Below are 20,287 nucleotides of genomic sequence, written 5' to 3' on the forward strand. Positions count from 1 at the left end.
ATCGGATACCTTCACTTAACCATAAATTTTACTCACACTGGTTCCATAGCGGCAACCCAGACTCAAAATCCAAAGGAGTTAGTATTGCCTTGCACAAGTCGCTACAGGCTCAAGTAATTGCCTCTAAATCTGATCCCCAAGGAAGATATTTGTTTTTAAAGATTAAAATTATCCGAGATGTATTTACCATTGCTAATTTCTATCTGCCTAACCAGGATCAGATCAGAACTTGTAAAACTTACCTACGCGACCTCTCGGCATTCGCAGAGGGTGCAGTAATTGTCGGAGGAGACTTCAATTTTACATTGGATCGAGTCCTGGACTCATCTTCGGGTAGGTTGGCCGTCTCTCCCTCCCAGTTGGAGAGTCTGAAATCTAAGCTAACGGAATATAGACTGGTTGACGTTTGGAGACTGATGCACCACACTACACGTGACTTTACTTTCTATTCTGCGGTACATGATTCGTATAGTAGGATAGATTATTTTTTAATTAGTCACGGGCTGCTCTCGTTTCACCCGACGACACAAATTGACACGATGATTTGGTCGGACCATGCCCCATTCTTACTATCCTTGACGGTTCCAGAACTCACATCGATCGAATGGACTTGGTCCTTACACCCGGGGCTTCTCAAAAATCCCTCTTGTCAGGAGGCAATCAGGAAGGCAATCACAGATTTTTTCAATATTCACAAAGATGACCCCACAGCTTTGTCATATCAGTGGGAGGCCTTAAAAGGAGTTATACGGGGAGTATTCATCCAACAGGGGGCATGATTAAAAAGAGAAAGGGCTTCTGCCATTCCTAATTTGTTGACGCACATCCAAGCTTTGGAGTTGGAACACAAAAGGTCACAAAATCCACAAGTCATGATTGACCTGTTGAAAGCTAGAACTGACTTAAGCTTATTGCTAGATACAGCAACAGCAAGACAGAGAGACCGCTTCCGCAGATACCTATATGAATACTCTGACAAGCCTGGTAGGGCCTTAGCACGATTTTTACACCCACGAATTCCTACTACCTATATACCTACCATTAAGTCTGGGTCAGGTAAATCCCTCCACTCCCCCTTGGAGATTGCAGACTCATTTAGGGGCTATTACAACTCCCTTTACAACCTTAGAGGACCTTTGGCAGACATGGCTGTGTCCGACTTCCAGGAAAGAGTGGATAACTATGTAAATAGCACTCCGATGTCTCGTCTTCCATCTGAGGACGTAATGGCCCTTGAGACCCCGTTCGCGGAACAGGAGATACTGGATACAGTCAGGTCTTTGGCAAATGGCAAAAGCCCCGGTCTGGATGGATTCCCGGCTAACTTTTATAAGATATTTGCATCAAATTTAATTCCATCTATGACGAAACTCTTCAACTCTATCTCTGAGAAATGCCCTTTTGCCCCCGAAACTTTAGCTGCCACGATTGTCGTTATTCCCAAGCCAGGAAAGGACCCCTTATTATGCGCTAATTATCGGCCTATCTCCTTAATTAATGTTGATGTAAAAGTATACGCCAAAGCAATTGCAAAAAGACTAAGCCCTCTACTCCCTGGCTCCATTCAAACGGATCAGGCTGGCTTTGTACAACGCAGGGGGGCTAGAGATAATACTGTAAAAACATTGCTCCTTGCCTCTCATATGCGTAAACATAAAATTCCAGCATGTCTATTGTCCATTGAGGCGGAAAAGGCGTTTGATCGTCTAGGATGGACCTTTAAGAGATCTGCCTTGACACAGCTTGGTTTGGGACCTGACATGCTGGGTAGGATTCTGGCACTATACCAAGGCCCCCACAGCCCGACTTAGAGTTAATGGTACTTTGTCATCTCCCTTACAAATAGCTAATGGCACACGTCAGGGGTGCCCTCTTTCGCCCTTACTTTATATTATTGCAATGGAGCATCTTGCAATTGGAGGAATGCTCCTGATAACAAGGGCCTTCAAGTTGGTCGGAATCATGTTAAATTGTCTATCTATGCAGATGACCTTTTGATCTATATCACTAACCCGACCATTGCCTTCCCAGTGCTGATGAGAGAGTTCCAACGGTTTGGAGAAGTATCTAACTTTAAAGTTATTTATTCGAAGACAGAGGCCCTTAATATATCTCTCCCTGATGACCTGGTCCAGAGACTCCGGGCTTCATTCCCTTTTAAAAGGAAAGATAAAGCTATAAAATACTTGGGAGTTTGGATCCCTAGAAACGAAGTGGATCTTTTTTCCCTATCTTGGCTTGAATTCGCTCAGTTGAAGGACTTCCGTTCGGGTATTTCCTTTAACACATCGACCCGATTTGAGTCCTTGATGCTGGCTGCGGAGGGTCCTACCCACACAGTCTCCTTGCTTTACAGTTTGATCCTGGAAAAGTTATCTATTGACACCCCCAGCTTTATTACAGCTTGGGAGAGAGATCTGCGGATCACCCTCTCTGAAGCAGACCGTCTGAAGATCTTCACCCTCACCCACAAGACCTCTATCTCTTGCAGATCACAAGAGAAAAATTATAAAATATTAAAGCGTTGGTATAGGTGTCCTGTGCTCCTCCATAAAATAAATCCTGCAATTTCAAATTTATGCTGGAGATGTGACAATGAGGAGGGGTCTATGCTTCATATATGGTGGTCTTGCAGTCTTCTACGTCCATTTTGGGAAGCTGTTTTTGGAGCCTTTCGCTTGATGACGGGCGTTCGCTGTGAGCCATCACCTCAAATAGCTCTCCTTTCACTGATTCCTGGGTCTATAACAACCATAAAGAAAGGAATTATGAGGTTCTGCCTAGTAGCGGCCAGAACAATTATTCCCCGGTACTGGGGAGCGACAAGGGTTCCGTCTGTGGTGGAGTGGGTGTCCGAGATGGATAGAGTGAACCGAATGGAGTCGCTGATGGCTCAAGATGACGAATCTGTGACCGATCGGGGACTAATGTGGTTCCTCTGTGAGACATTCAAGGAGAGTTCGGAGTTTACGGGCTGGTTAACTGAGTTTCCATAAGTTTCGTAGGGTAGCTGGGACCGAGGTTGGTTTAGTTCCCCCTCCCCTTCCCCCATTTCTTACCCACTATCACTCTTCCCTTCTCTTTCCCTCTTCTTGACTTTATTTCTCTATATCTGCCTTTTTCCTACACAATCTCAGAATGATTTGTCCAAAGGTTACTAAAATGTGAATGGACATGTTGTGTTTGATTTGAGATATCTAGGATTACAAGCTTGTTTTGTCCCTCACAATGTTGTATCTTACCTGTATGTATATTCTGATGTATTCATCTGTATATCAGCTTTCTGGATTGTTGTACCTTATTTTGAAAAGCTTAATAAACACATTTATGGAAAAAAATAATCTGTATAAGAAAATAGAAATCTTGTATATTTCGCACTGGCCGCTGGGGCTAAGTGAGACGCACAATTCCTTTTCTTTATAGGAAACTTTTCAGAAGTCCCAATATCATCACAGGCAGGATTACAATGGCAGGTAACACCTTCACACACAGTTGATATCATAGGATAGGTGATGTCACAGATGATTTAAAAAATATATAACGCTGCTGATATGAAAAACAAGTAAAGAAACAAACCATTGCCAAATGCATTTAAAAATATAAGGGGAAAGTGTCATTGGAAAATGACCAACTGTTTAAATAAGGATTTTATGTTGAATATATTTTTTAAACACATTCAGTAATGTTTTTCACAAATTTTTCATATTAAGATGTATTTTAAAAAATGGCCTCTTGCCTTTTTAATACAGGCCACTGGGGCTATTTAGACTAGTGTTTCCTGTTCTCTCAGGAAATGTACATATACGGTACATTAACACATTAGCAGCAATAAACCATGTCAGAAATTGTATTTTGTATTTAAGCAACTAATGAGGTTGTGCATAGGTCATTGTGAAGGGATTGGGAGCAGGGTCAGCTTTGACATTACCTTCTGTGAATAGTGGATCCTGTGTTAACAATTGTATATACAGTTGTTACAAGTCATTGTAATCCTGCTTGTAATGGTAATGAGACTTCTGAAAAGTCTTCTGCAAAGAACAGGAAGTTGTCTGAGGAGAGAAAAATGGGGTTCTACGATTCCCCCTCAGAACCTCCGGTGTCCCTGGACCCTCCTGCATCCCCCAGTCCTGTCCCCCGGCCACCGAAGTCTTCTTCTGGGAAGAAAATGGTGGGCACATACGCAATGTGCCCACCGACATCTACTGGCCAGCCCCCGGCAACAATAGAAAATTTTTCATATTGGTTTATTTTGATCACTGTGATAGACCCTATCATAGTGATCAAAATAAAAAAAATAGTAAATAAAACCCCCTTTATCAGGGGTGTGTTGAGGTTAGGGTTGGAGTTAGAATTGGGGGGTTTCACTGTTTAGGTACATCAGGGAGTCTCCAAACTCGACATGGCGTCACCATTGATTCCAGCCAATTTTGTGTTCAAAGCGTCAAATGGTGCTCCCTCCCTTCTGAGCCCTGCCATGCACCCAAACAGTGGCTTTTCCCCACATATGGGGTATTGGCGTACTCAGGAAAAATTGCACAACAAATTTTGTGGTCCCTTTTTTTCTGATATCCTTGTGAAAATAAAAAAAATTGGTTCCAAAGTAAACATTTTGTGAAAAAAGTAAAATATTCATTTTTTTCCTTCCTCATTGCTTTAGTTCTCATGAAGCATCTGAAGGGTTAATAAACTTCTTAAATGTGGTTTTGCACACCATGAGGGATGCAGTTTTTAGAATGGTGTCACTTTTGGATATTTGGTTATATTGACCCCCCCAAAACTCACTTCAAATGTGAGGTAGTCCCTAAAAAAATGGTTTTGTAAATTTTGTTGGAAAAATGAGAAATTGCTGGTCAACTTTTAACTCTGATAACGTCCTAACAAAAAAATTATGTTTCCAAAATTGTACTGATGTAAAGTTGACATATGGGAAATGTTATTTACTAAGTATTTTGTGTGATACCACTCTCTGATTTAAGGGTAAAAAAATTATAAGTTTGAAAATTGCAAAATTTTCTAAATTTTTGCCAAATTTATGTTTTTTTTCATAAATAAAAACAAGTTATATAGAAGAAATTTTACCACTATCATGAAGTACAATATGTCACAAAAAAATATTCTCACAATCAGTGGGATACATTGAAGCGTTCCAGAGCTATAACCTCATAAAGTGACAGTGGTCAGAATTGTCAAAATTGGCTTGATCATTAAGTACCAAATTGGCTCTGTCACTAAGGGGCTAATAAAGCATTGCAAAACCTATGAAAAATGAAGGAAATTCATATTTTAATTGCTGTTACATTTCTGCTGTGTTTCTGGGTCATGTGACCTCCACATTCTTGCTTCCTGCGGTCATAAAGACTTGAGTTGTGCACAGGCTCTCTAGAGTACAATGCGTGGAAATTAATTAAGAGGTGCATATCACTTAATGGAGTCTTTTCAGAAGTGTGCATCTGTGTAGAAATGTTAGTACAGTCAGTGTAAAAGCTCTGATGAATCAACCTCTTTGTGTCTGTGCTTTGAACAGAATGTAGCCTGTCATGCAGGAGGCAGGACTTATCCATCAGTTCTTAGAAAAGTGTGCTCAGAATAGTGATATCGAGGGGTGAGGCCTGTGATCCTCGCTCAGATTTGAGTGATTACTGATGCAGGTGTAAGGTTCAGCCAGGACTGTAGTCATGGCCGAGGAAACCTGGGCCTCCCCTCACAGAAAAAACAATGTTCACTAGTCAGCATACCTGTGTCTTCAGGACAGTCTCCTTCAGGATCTTCCCTATGCTGCAGGGGACCCTCTCAAGGCAGATTTGCATTAACTGAGACACAGTCCATTTCAACTTTAACAAGAACATCTTTGCTGGGATCACAGTACATTCAAAGTCTTCACAGCTTTTACAACAGGCTTTACAACCCAATGTTCCTTCTCTTTCCTTGCGCTACTCTCTTGCGCCCGGGTCAGACCGTCCCTGATGATTCCTCAGCATCCTCTCTGCACAGCTCTGCTACAGATAAGCATCCCTTGATCTGTTTCGCCCCAGACGCAAGATCATTATTTCCCAGAGTCAGAAGCCACTGGGAGAGTGACCTGCCCTTCTGTGCTGTTCCCTGAACTTGTACCATGTCCTTTCTGTCCAAACTCACTGCATCTATAGGTTCCTCCAGCCGTTTTGCCCTGAGGGTGTCTACCCATGCGATGAGGTGCCACATACTGGAACCACTATTGGCTCCCCAACTATATCTGCCCACTGCTGATAATGTCCTGATACTGTGGATGACTGGGCTTTACTCCTTCAATGTTGCGTGGCTGCTGTGGTGTCCAAGGCCTATAGCCCTTGTGGACGGTTCGGGCGTCCCTCGCCCTCTGGCCTAACCTAACACACTGGCTTATTACACAGCAGCCCCTCCTATGTTTAATAGTTTCTTATACTAATTCATAAGTTACAACTGTACCTACTAGAATGCCCATGCCCCCCATCTAGTGGCCAAAAGCGAGCACTACACTCTAAAATTTTCATGAATACAATATACAGTATAAAGGAACATAATATGATATGTGCATTTTACAGGGAATGGTAAAACACGTAATCGTGTAGCAGTACCATTAATTATGGGCAGTAATACATTTACCACAATACATCAACAAACATGTGTCGACTTTATATTACACTAATATATGCGGTGCCTGGACCACCTGAGAAGGAAAGGGAAAGCAGTAACATTCTTCAATCCCCTTACACAGGGAGGGAGAGCACAATCCACACATACTAGTCTCTAGATGGTGCTTTGTAGGTGGAGAGGGCCGGAACTGAGGAGTGTGTGAGCTGTGGGATTCAACCCTGTCAGAAAAGCCTGTGCACACTGCACACAGCTGGCAGGAAGGTCAGAATGTACACAATGTCATGGGATGGTGGAAGGGGAGCTAAAAAATAAAAATATTGGTAATGGTGAGTTGAGGACTCATTGCCATTTCAATACAGAATGGTAGAAAATGGGCATACATGATTGCTGGCCCTGCTGTCATGATTGTTGCGGCATGCACCACTGTGGAGACAGGATAGGCCATTAGAGCACAATATAAGTATGACAATGCTAAAAAATAGTTTTTGAGCATAGAGACGTAAAATCTCCAATTCTTTACAGTGTAAAGGCTCAAAATAGATTACCCATTAAAGCAGTATTCTAGCCAGAAACATTGATCACATATCCGCTGAATAGATGACAAATAGTAGATCGGTGGTATAGATTCTGGTGATTGGGGGTTGTTCAAATAGTCAGATACCAACCAATCTAGCACTTGCCATCCATCCAATAAATGTATCTGACTTGAATAACAGTTTTAAGGGTTAAAAAGAAACTGCAATGTTTTGCTGAATATGAGTGATGTTATAAAAAGCTCATTGTCATATATCTTATTAAATAAAATGTATCGTTCTCCACTCATCAAAATCTTTTCCTCCTGAATTCATTGCTTAAGGGTGCGTGCACATCAGCATTTAAGCTCGGCTATGTGATAAAACCTCGCATTGCACCCGCTACAATGTTTGCTACAATGTTTGTCAATGAGGTAGTGCTCATCTGCGAGTTTTTCATCACCTGGAATTAAGGTGAGGAAAAATTTGCAGCATGCTGCATATGCAACAAGAGAACACAAAATGACAAATTTGCAAAAATACTCTGCAATAAAAAACATGCATATGGCAGCTTGAAACGCCAGAGACTTACCAATGAAAGTCAATGGGTGCAAGAAAAAAATCACTCAGCACACAGAAAAAGCACTATGATTTTTATGCACCCATCTTATAGGAAATCCAACATTTCATCAGCCGAGTACAGTATATTCATAGCGTGAACCATCCGAATACAATAGAAAGGTTATATAGAACAAATTTTTTTTTTATAAACAGCTGGGGGCTGTTGCTTATAGCTTGGGAAGGGGGTAATAAACATGTATCTTCTCAGGCTATAAATAACAGCTCACAGCTGTCTACTTAGCCTTTACTGGTTATTTAAATGAGGAACCCCTAAAATAAAATGACGTGGGGTCCCCCTATAATTGATAACCAGCAAAGGCTAAGCAGACAGCTGAGGGCTGATATTAATAAGATAGGAAGGGGCTATGGATATTGGCCTCATCCCAGACTAAGAACATCATCTTTCAGCCGCTCCAGAAATGGCATATCCATAAGATGCACCAAATCTGATGCTTAGCCTTGCTCTTCCCACTTGCCCTGGTGCTCTGGCAAGTGGAGTAATGGGTTGGGATTGATGTCAGCTTTGTACTGTCAGCTGACATCAAACCCAGGGGTTAGTAATGGACAGGCGTCTATAAGACGCCCCATTACTAACCACAGTCAGATTTTAAAAAAATACACAGCAAGAATAAAGTTCTTTAATTGAAAGAAAGACACAGACTCCTTTATTTGAAATTAAGACTTCCTACCCTCTTTTACCCATTTATTAATGTAAATTAAAAAATAATAAACCACCATATTTCTCACCTGCCTGATGAGAAGATAATCCATATCTGTCTCACAAAGAACTCCAGCTCTGCTACATCTGGGTGGTTTGTTAAGCAGTAGCATGATGTGACAGCTCAGCAAGCCAGCCATAACACACTGAGCCAGGAGAGTGATTATGCTCCTATAATGTGTAGTGTTGACATGAGAAAGGTCACCAGAATTCATAGCTGATGAATCACGGTCACCTCACTGATGCCACCGCTCGCTGTGTGAGAAAGTTCTCATGAGGGCAAGTGGCAAGAGGGAGGTTAAGTGCCAAATTTGTTGCATCTTATGGATGTGCCATTTCTGGCATGGCTGAGGGTTAATGTTCTTAGTCTGGAAGGGGGCCAATATCCGTGGCCGCTTCCTACAATATTAATAACAGCTCACAGCTGTCTGCCTAACCTTTGATGTTTATTAATTATAGGCAGGACCCAATGTCATTTTATTTTTGGGGTCCCCCATTTTAATAATCAGAAAAGGCTAAGTAAATGGCTGTGAGCTGGTATTAATAGCCTTGGAAGTTCCAAGTTTATTACCCTCTTCCCAAGCTATAAACATCAGCCCCCAGTTGTTAGCTTTTCCTCAGCTGATTATTAAAAATTAGGGGGACCACATGGCAATTTTCTAATTATTACCTAAATACATGTACAGTAAACTACACATGCACTGCACTAATTATATATTTCACTGATATTTCAGTCTATCTATATCTGTACAGTGCATGAAATAATTATTTGATCCCTTGCTGATTTTGTAAGTTTGCCAACTGACAAAAACATGAACAGTCTATAATTTTAAGGGTAGGTTAATTTTAACATTGAGAGATAGAATATCAAAAATAAAATCCAGAAAATCCCTAAAACTGTTTTCAGTTAAAACAGGTTTTCAATTCATAATGGGATCAAATTACAGTTTCTGCCTATAGAAGTCTATGTAGAGAAGAAGAGAAGGAAAAGTAAGGAGCTGGATAAAGAGGCACAAAGGGAACCCTGCTCAAAAGGCAGAATACAAATGGACAAAAATGGTGTTATTCTAACATTGCAGCTTATCCTGAAAAGCCACCTGAAACAAAATTATACTTTAATGAACTGCTGCTATTTCCAGATAAATATAAATCGCTCTATCTTAGGTGAACATATTAACCTGCTACAGTGTAAAAATGTGCCATGTTTATATTTGCTTTTTTACTTTTAGGAAAAAGGGTCTAATTTTGAACATTTCCTCTGCTTTTGGTACCTTTCCTTGCCCTCTTTATACCGTATATTCTGCTTCCAAAGTAAGTAATGTGGTGGGAACAAAATGTTCAAAAACCAACTGGCTTTTTTTCTAATAAAAAATGTATATGTCATTCAATAACATATATTAATGTGTGGTTTCCTTTTCTGCCTATGGTCTTGTTGAACTAAAGGAGAGGTAGAGGACAATGCAATTTCAGGAAGGAGATACGTCCTTGCTCTATGGTTCCCGACATCCAGTCTTACACATTGTGCATAGCATAGTCCTAAGCAGAACAAATTTAGATTTACAAACATTTTTTAGATCTGTAGTGCAATGCCACTGTCAATACAATTCTTTATATGGTTGCCCTCTGTGTCAATTTTTCATTTTGTTATACTGTAAATCAGTGGCCCCAACCTTTCTTACCTTGAAAGCCATATTCAGCTCTGAAGATGGTCATAAGCCATATCTAGCACCCACCACCTGCCCAATAGTGAGTCCCCATTATCATTATAATGACCGCTAAAGCTTCCCCATAGAAAGCACACCCATATCTTGTGCCCATCTCCCTGAGACCTTCTTCACACATCCATTTTTGTGTCCGTATGCGGTCCATTTTTTAAGGGCTGCAAATACGGACACATACACACCCATTGAATTCAATGGTGGTGTGCACATGTCAGGTTTTTCACACGGACAGTGGGTGTGTGTGTGTGTGTGAAAAACCCACAGACATGTCAGTTTTTTTGTGCAGAATGTGTGTGTGGCGCCCCTGAGGCTCAGTCGCCACAGAGGTACTGCACCTTCTCCTAAGGTATAGTGCCCCACCACCTAGGTAAGTTGGGAGCTCCTTTCCACACTCCAACACTCGCATCCCACACGACAGGGTAGTTCAGCACAACCACATTGAGGTGTCTCTCTCCTCCTAGACATTAGGAGTGCCTTGGTGGTTCCCTGCTTGGAACACTGGATGTGCTGGGAGGTGGGTGGAGTTGAGATCCATATAAAAGGTTGGGAAGGTTTAGAATTACAGGTCAGTCTGACGGGAGGTCAGTCGAGGTTCTGTAGGACAGTCAGTCAGGAGAGTCTGAACTGCAACCTAAGCTTCCATAAGAGAGAGAAAGAACAGTGTGGAACGAAGGAGTTGGAGAACAGAGAGGAGACGTGGGTTGGAAGAGGAACCCTGCCTATAGGTTCTCAGCGCAAGGCCGGGGCCCGGTCCCCGAGGTTGTATGGACACTTATGGTTCTGCAGCAGACACCGGTGGAGTAGTTGGCTGTAAATGCACTACTCCCATCTAAGACTTGGGGCACAACAGCAACTGAATAGAGAGCCTGGACTCCGGAGAAGGGAGTCCCAGAGAGAGGCTAAAGCTGTCTGCCATACGAGTAGAGTTGTTAGGAACATCTGACAGGAGGAACTCCAGAGTACCACGGTACTGGAGCTCTTCACACCTTAAGGCGCAATAGAGGAGTCGTTCAGGAAAGGTACATGTTGGCGGAGTGTTGGAGAGGAGAATCCCGACTTGCCCGGGAGGTTGATTGAGTCTCTGCCCCAGAGGACACGGCACGGAGGCAGGCACCAGTGTGTACCACGGACTGTGAGTAAAGCTTTGGAACTGCAAGCCCTGGTGTCTTCCATTCATTTGTGCGCTAACACTGTCAGCACCGCTACATCTGAGTACCAGCATTCCTCACACCACCTGCGCCTATCCTTATCTATTGCAATTACACTGCCCTGGGGTTACAGCTTCACCTGTGGGGAGCTACACCATCTATGCTGCAACACACCATCAGCCCCAGAGGATGTGCACGCAGCATTGGCTTAATATCTTGCTTGCCAAACACCACAGGTGGTGTCACGAACTATTCCATTAACTACATACACATTCCGCCATTGACTTGGGCGCCCAGGGCCACGGACCGGGTCACCTCTGCTGTTACACATTCCCCTGACATCGGCCCGGTACCGAGTACCCCACAGCCCTGGGAGGGCGACCCATGTGCTGTACATGTGCACACTGTTGACACTTGGATGACTTCCGTGTGTCATCAGTGTGACATGTATCGGCACCTGGGAAGAAGCAGTACAGTTTGCGCAGCTTCCAGCCGCTGTCGGTTGAAGGCAACTCTCATCATTGTCTCCAACATCAGCCCTCATCCAACCCTAAAAATGGAGCTTATACTGGCTTTTCCTATTTGCTTTGTAATGGTGGCAAGTGGAGTAATAGGGTTGGGGTTGATGTCATCTTTGTATTGTCAGATGACATCAAGATCAAGAGTTAGTAATGCAGAGGCATCTATAAGACAACATTACTAACCCCATAGTAAGTTTGGAAATAAACACACAGCAATAATAAAGTCCTTAATTTGAAATAAAACAAAGTGAGTTAATGGTCGGCGCTCATAACAAGTGAACATTTCTGCTACACACAGGCGATCGGGTTATCGCAGCTTCTAGTCTCCCATGGGCTATTGAAGCAAGTGAAAAGTAAAGAAAAGTATGTAAAAATTTAAAAAAATCATCCCCCATTCAAAATAAAACAATTAAAAAAAATTAAATATACAGATATTTGGTATCGCTGAGTTCAGAATCAATCCATCAAGCTATAAGAGAATTAATCCAATCAGTAAATGGCGTAGCGAAAAAAAAATGTCAAAATGCCAGTTATACATTTTTTTTTGTCACTGCAACATTAAAATGTAATAACAGGCAATCAAAAGATCAATATCAACACCAAAATAGAATCATTAAAAACGTCAGCACTGCTTGCAAAAAAAAGGCCCCACCCAGCCCCAGATCATGAAAAATGGAGACACAGAAGTCATCCATGTATCATCAGTGTGCATGTGTGCGGGACATTTTACGGCCCGTGCTGCTGTTAAAAAACAGACATGTCAGCATGTTTTGCCCATGGACACATGGTCCGTGGACACATTGACATGTGCGCAGACACATGTTCATGGGTCTACATGTGTGTCTCTGATAGGTGTGAACGCTGTCACCAAACGCACCAGAAACAGTGATGTAAGAAAGAGGCATTAGTAAGAGTTCATTAACCCTTGGGCCAATTCATTATTTGCAGTTTTTTTAAGTCACTTTTCTTCTTTTGTGTCGTGATAATTGCTGACATTTTTTTGTCAAATTCCTCAAAATGGATCCCGCAGTTGAAGTTTTTTGCAAAAACTGTTTTGAGACTTTTCAGGGCAAAAAGTTGCATGTTTTTCTAACATGTCACATAAATTGTGCCAACATTTCAGTGGAGAGGGGACATTCGCAAAAATATGCAGAAAATTGCAGAAGATTCTAAACTCTACCCACCGTGGCAAACTAAAAAAAACAAACAGATGCACACATAAAAATATTACTTTATAAAAAGACTGAATTGGAAAGATATGGGGCAAATAAAAAAAAAAAGAAAACCGCTAAAGCTCTCCAAAAGCATGGGGTAAATGGTAATAATGTATCTGGCCCCTTGTGTTTTCTTTTATTAATATTATCTAAGTTGCCATAATGAGTTGATCTGTTTGTTATTGTATTTTTTCAATAGGCATTTGTTTGTACTTTTTCCAAAGCACTTCAAGCTGAATACAAAACCAAAGGGATTATTATACAGGTAATTTGTAATAACAATATCAAATTTTCATATTGTTATTCTGTTAGTTTTACAATATTTGTGAAGACTAGAGTTGGCCAAACTTATTCGAGTGGAAATGAATTGTATTTGAATTTTACAAAAATCTGTTTCCTTCAGAAAGCAAATTTTTGTAATTCACCCAGTGCAAATTCAGTAAGATGGCGGCTGGCTATCTTTGCTGAACTGGTGAGGGCTAGCAAATAGTTAAAAAAAGAAAAATAATAATATTCACCTTTTGCACTTCCCAGCATCCGTTACTTATGGCTGTCCCTCATGCAGTTCTCGCCAACTGTTCTTTCCACCAGTACGGGCTGAAACCCAAGCCTCTACAGGACAGGCCGGGACATCTCTCACATGTACATTGTAAGGCAGTTGTGACATTGTGATGTCAGGACATGCTCCGCGACTTTATGACACTCACTCTAGGTAGAAATTCCAGCCGTGTCTGTGCCCGGGAGGTACCTGCTCATACGCAGGGATGTCCCAAACCTAGTCATGGCTGGAAATACAGACCTAAAGTGAAGATGTCTCAGGTTTCATCGTGTGGTGGCACGAAGAATGGGTGCAGAGGATCGTATGAGGGACAGTGAAAAGTGGAGATGTGCAGTAAAGTGAGTATTGGTTGTATTTTTTTTAACATCTTACATTTATTATGCTTTGTAGTCTCTCCAGATATCAAAGCATGATATGGGACATTCAGTTCTCAGAAAATAAAATTGCTGCAAGTCGAATTTCACAGTAAAATCCGTCAAATCTAAATTTTTTTTTAGATCTGCTTATCTCTAGCAGTCACTACTTGTGGTGAGCTACCATTTTGTAAGAATGTTTCTAAGGTGTTGGAGTACTGTAAAGCTGGCGTCCATGCATGTTGGAGTACTGTAAAGCTGGCGTCCATGAATGATCCTTCTCCCAGGGACACCAACATACTCACCACCATGGCCACTCTGTTCCGGCCCCTGCCACGATTTTCTGCTCCCAGGGCATGCACACATAGCACAGCTCTCCCGGCAACTTTCTTAGGGAGTGTGCATGTGTGCTCCTTGCTTATTAAAGGTGCAACGCATGCACTCTGGAAATGTCTCCAGTGACAGCTGGGAGGCATCAGATATTTAAGGCACAGTCCCTTGTTGGGAGGTGCATGAGCAATATAAGTGTTTAGTTAGTCTTCAAGCAGCTACAGGTGCTTCTCAAAAAATTAGAATATCATCAAAAAGTTAATTTATTTCAGTTCTTCAGTACAAAAAGGGAAACTCATATATTATATAGAGTCATTACAAACAGAGTGATCTAGATCAAGTGTTTATTTCTGTTAATGTTGATGATTATGGCTTACAGACAATGAAAACTCAAAAGTCATTATCTAAATAAATTTGAATACTTTATAACACCAGCTTGATTACAGTAATTATTTTAAAATCCAAAATATTGGCCTACTGAAATGTATGTTCAATAAATGCACTTAATACTTGGTCAGGGCTCCTTTTGCATCAATTACTGCATCAATGCGATGTGGCATGGAGGCGATCAGCCTGTGGCACTGCTGAGGTGTTATGGAAGCCTAGGTTGCTTTGATAGCAACCATCACCTCATCGGCATTGTTGGGTCCGGTGTTCACTTTTCTGTATTGAAGAACTAAAATAAATTAACTTTTTGATGATATTCTAATTTTGGGAGAAGCACCTGTAAGTGCATTGTCAAGTCACTGTTCCTGTTCCCGTTCAGTTACTCAGAACCTGAACCTGTTCATGTACCCCACCTGTCTGGAGCAGCACCAGTGCCTGTCTTGTCTAGTGTTCAGGAATCCACATTGTCTAAACCAGCACCAGTGTCCATCCTGTCTAGTGTTCGAGAATCTGCATTGTGTAAACCAGCAGCAGTATCCTGTCCTGCCAGTGACTCTGAGTCCGTGTCTGTGAATCCTGATTCTTGGGGTCCGCTGCTGCAGTCCCGGGGACCGTCCTGGAGTGGTACCTGGCGGCTACCTGCAGCTAAAGCCTAAATCCACCATCAGGGGCTCTATTGAAAACCAGGTAGCCGCTTAACTACGCCCCTCCAGGGTAAGCCTGGCCCGTGGCGCTGTGGTTCCATGATCCACCAGTATCACAAGAACAAAGTACAGTATATAAGTGGTATTCTTATGCTGTATTTTTTGTAGCATTCATCCAGGCAGAGGTAATAATGTCATTCTTTTAAATTATTCATATGGAACTCAAATTTCTCAAGCTATTAGTATTTGACCTCTTTTTTAGAAATAAAATGCAAGCCTTGTTTTCAAAAAAATATTGAGGTCATTAGAAAGCATCTAGGTACTATACGGTAAGAACCTGCTTGAAGTCACACGGTCCGTGAATGATTTGGGGGATTAAATTGTTACGCGATACCGTCAATCCATATATAAACCCCCCAACCAATGTATGGGTATTATTTGATATCAACACATGCTACATGGGTATGTAATACTCTAGAACTCTAGTGCCACCTATTGGAGGTAGCAATCCTTAAAGTCAATGTTGACCCTTTAACGAGCCTAGTTACATGACTTAGGATAAAAGCCAAGCCAGAATCTCCATTTGCAGACACTGTGTTTCGGGGTACTGCCCCTCATCAGTGCAAAGTGGGAGATCTGGTTTGGCTGTGAGAGAGACGTCTGACCGATATCCAAGAAGTATCATTTCTCCTTGCAGAGAATGACATGCTAAGCATGTCGAGGTGAGGAGACTTAAAGCCACAATGCTCCTCTGGGAGATTCTGGCTTGGCTTTTATCCTAAGTTATGTAACTAGGCTCGTTAAAGGGTCAACATTGACTTTTATCAGGCATGATCAGGATCCTAAAAGGAATGACATGGAAGAAATCTTACAGATTTGTCACTATGGATGTTACTTCATTGTATACGAACATAGGACATGACATAGGACTTTTGTGCACAGAATACTACCTGAAAAAGGATATACAATTGGATAAAGGAACCATCAATTTCATCCTCGATGGGCTGAACTTTATACTTAACAACAACTATTTCACATTTGATGGTGCAATGTATCATCAAAAACATGGCACAGCAATGGGCTCAAAAACAGCTTGCTCTTATGCAAACCTATTTATGGGTCTTTTTGAAGGAATACATATATATGACAACGAACATAAGAAAGGCCTGGTCCTATACAAAAGGTACATTGATGTCCTGTTCCTCATCTGGGACACTGAGCTTGGCAATTTCGACAATTTATTTGATAATATGAACAATAACAACTGGGGCATCAACAATACATGAAAACAACATCAATTTCCTTGACCTTACAATCTTTTCTGTTGATACACAGATCTACACAAAAACATATTTTAAACCGACAGACAAGAACTCCTACATCAACTATATGAGTGGACACTACACAAAATGGTTGCGTAATATTCCGGCTAACCAATTCAGAAGAATAAAGAAAAATTGCACTTCAGAAGAAGACTATACATCACAGTCCCAAATCCTCAAAGATAGATTCTTAGAGAGAGGTTACCCGAAGGAATTAATATCCAGTACGCAGAGACACAGTGGAGAAATCCCTCAAGCAATTCTCCTAACACAGAAGAATAAGGAAAAGACCGAGGAAACGAAAGCACTGAATTTTATAACAACATACAATAATTGCCACAAAACCATCAGGAAATGTTTGAACACTCATTGGCATCTGCTTCAGAGTGACCCCATTTTGAAATCAATCATACCTGGGAAACCAGGGATAACATTCCGCAGAGCCCCAAATATAAAAGGAATAGTAGCTCCAAGTCGGCTTAAACAAAAAATGACCATGAAACCCAGCAAAGAACCACTGAAAAAGGTCTCAAAGTGCAGAAGAAATAGATGTCTCTGTTGTCAAAGTATACAACAGACAACCACCTTCCAATCTACCTCGACAAAAGAATCCTTTTCCATCAAACATGGTATGAATTGTTTAACAGAATTCATTATCTATTTGCTTGAATGCCCGTGCGGATTGCAATATATAGGGAGGACTATCAGACCGCTTCACGAAAGGCTAAACAAACACCGTTCAAATATAAAGAATGGTTATAAAGCCCATGGTGCGTCACTCCATTATGACACCCATCACAACAGAGATATAAGAGCAATCAAACTAATACCAATTGATCACATAGCAGACTATGTACCAAATAGGTTTGAATACCTAAAAAACCGTGAGAAATACTGGATGTTTAAGCTGGACACATTAAAACCAAAAGGCTTGAATATAATTTCTGAATTGATATGAATTCCCACACCACGCTTGTGCTATATTGTTTGCGTCTGTATGGAGACCTGTGATCTTCCTGGGTATTAGAACCTAGGTTTGCTGTACCAACAGACACACGATCTATGGATGATACCACCACAACCAATATATAAAATAGTGACCATAAACACACGGAAGATGAGAAACACAGTTTTTAAGCCATTTTTAATAGTTTTAATACAAATTTTTTAGATAATTTTTTATTGATAATAAATAATTAAAATAAAATAAAAATAAAAACTTTTAAGAAGCAGTTGATCTTAGGAATAATCTGGTTTATATTTTATGAAATTTATTTTAATAGCAGCACCACTCTTTGCTCCCCTCCTAAAACAAAAATAAAGAAGATTGTTTGTCAACATAATAATATTATTTTTGACATATTTCTTTGACAATTTTTTATAACAATTCTTTTATAACAACCATAGGACCATATATTTAACAGGATAGTGTCATGAAAAAGCAGTTTATAGAACCTTCGATCCAACAGCTCTGCTACCAGTGAGACGGTGGCGCTCAACATTAGTCACAAGAGAAAACACTGAAACCAGCAAATACATGGGTTCTACTACCCTGAAAGTCGGGTGGCAATGAGTTTATAAAACATTTTTTCTGCAGTGATAGTCTGGATATTTTAGCAACGTTTCTGCTGCATTTTTCATGGAAATTTTTACATCATTCTGTTTGTAAGATTTTTATGTACATTTTAGCAAGTGTTTTGGACCATTTTCTTGTTTTATTATGCTATTTATGTGAAATTCCGCCACAAATGCTGGCCCCTCCCCCAGTGATGACCATTATGACATCACATGTAAACAAAATACACCCATAATTGCTAATGTAAGGGGCTATAAATTCCCTGCTCCTATGGCTGATGTAATATCCCTGAGGCAGGTGCCAGGAAGGGCGCCGAAACGCGTAGGAGGAAATAAAGGAGTACACTGCTACAACATCTTGCATCCCAGGTGATTTGTGAATCTCGGCAGCGCGGACTGCAACACACCCTGCTTCCCACAACTTTCTGAACATTGACTTTTAGGATTGCTACCTCCAAGAGGTGGCACTAGAGTTCTAGTCCTCTTCCTCTCTGAAGAGACAATTTGTATAATTAGCATATTTCCCAGAGGAGCATTGCGGCTTTAAGTCTCCTCACCTCGACATGCTTAGCATGTCATTCTCCGCAAGGAGAAATGATACTTCTTGGATATCGGTCAGACGCCTCTCTCACAGCCAAACCAGATCTCCCACTTTGCACTGATGAAGGGCAGTACCCCAAAACACAGTGTCTGCAAATGGAGATTCTGGCTTGGCTTTTATCCTAACATGTAACTAGGCTCGATAAAGGGTCAACATTGACTTTTAGGATTGCTACCTCCAATAGGTGGCACTAGAGTTCTAGTCCTCTTCCTCTCTGAAGAGACAATTTGCATAATTAGCATATTTCCCAGAGGAGCATTGTGGCTTTAAGTCTCCTCACCTCGACATGCTTAGCATGTCATTCTCCACAAGGAGAAATGATACTTCTTGGATATACTCTAGAACGTGATACTATGTAGTAAAATTACATATGAACAGCCACTCGTATATAATTTCCTCTTGGTGGTAAAGTAGCTGATAAAGTCTGTTGATGTTATGGGTCCTTTTTGGCTTGCACTGGTAGAGGATATTATGGCTCTCTCTGTTATTTGGGAACCTTGGCTAGTTTTGTTATGGACCACTGTGTTTGGAGTACTTTGCCACTAAAATGAGGATATTTTACTAAGGGCACTATGGCTGCCACTAATAATGTCTCTGTGGACTGCACTTTAAAAAGCAGGATGACACTGCTTTGGCAACTGAGCCTCTACTGTAGAGTCTAAAAAAAGATTATCATTATTTCATCATTGCTCACAAAGTATTAGGAAAACTGTGGTTAGCACTAATATATAGAAAGTCCCTCAAAGGCAAATATGTATAGGTAAGTTGAGAGAAATGGCAATTTGTCAATCAAGTGTTTGGCCGACATTTGTCCCATGTGTATGGCCAGGTTGAAATCTTGAAAAGTGATGTTATGACCAGTACTAGCATAGATGAATGAAACTGCTTAATTTTAGCTTTTGTAGCTTCCACATTGAAGTGTTCAATGCTTACTCATTAGACCGATCCTATTAATACTAAGTATTATTAAGTACTTCATTAGTATTCCCAATAATAACTTCCAATGCATGATGCAATTCTATATTTACCAATAGTTCTGCCTTAGGCATCTGTGAATGTATATAGTAGGTGGGCACCACACAATATCTAAAGGGTTAAATTTCCCATGTAACCGGGTGCAACCATTACACTAAGGAACCAAGAATATTGTTGAAGAAAAGAGCTCAGCTCAATAAAGGTACACACACACAGTATATGAACAAAATAAAAAAAAGGCTTTAATGAAGACATGTCAAAAAAGACAGACAATTAAAAACAATTAAAACCATCTATAAAATTACATTCACAAAAAATGGTGAGCGAGCAACTCCAAAAAATCTTAAATAGAATGTTTATAGAGTATATTATACAATACACCATAGGGCAGTGAGACAATAAAGTGTGGACCAAAAAGGGAAATGATGCACAAGATGGAAATGAATGAATCACAATGCGCTTTGATGGAGTCAA

The 20,287-nt window shown here is 40.9% G+C and overlaps 1 protein-coding gene across 3 annotated transcripts in view; it reads left to right on the forward strand.

Moving 5' to 3' along the window:
- The window catches only part of HSD17B3 (hydroxysteroid 17-beta dehydrogenase 3), a 254,388-nt gene that overhangs the window by 218,902 nt on the left and 15,199 nt on the right, over positions 1-20,287 (forward strand). For all 3 annotated transcript variants that reach the window (XM_073545951.1, XM_073545952.1, XM_073545953.1), the window contains 2 exons: positions 9,693-9,774; positions 13,267-13,332. In XM_073545951.1, coding sequence (XP_073402052.1) covers positions 9,693-9,774; positions 13,267-13,332 — 148 coding nt within the window. The remainder of the gene's footprint in view (positions 1-9,692; positions 9,775-13,266; positions 13,333-20,287) is intronic.

This window comes from Dendrobates tinctorius, unplaced genomic scaffold, assembly GCF_039654945.1.
Source record: "Dendrobates tinctorius isolate UK_male_01 unplaced genomic scaffold, ASM3965494v1 ptg000144l, whole genome shotgun sequence".
In the NCBI taxonomy this organism is placed as follows: Eukaryota; Metazoa; Chordata; class Amphibia; order Anura; family Dendrobatidae; genus Dendrobates; species Dendrobates tinctorius.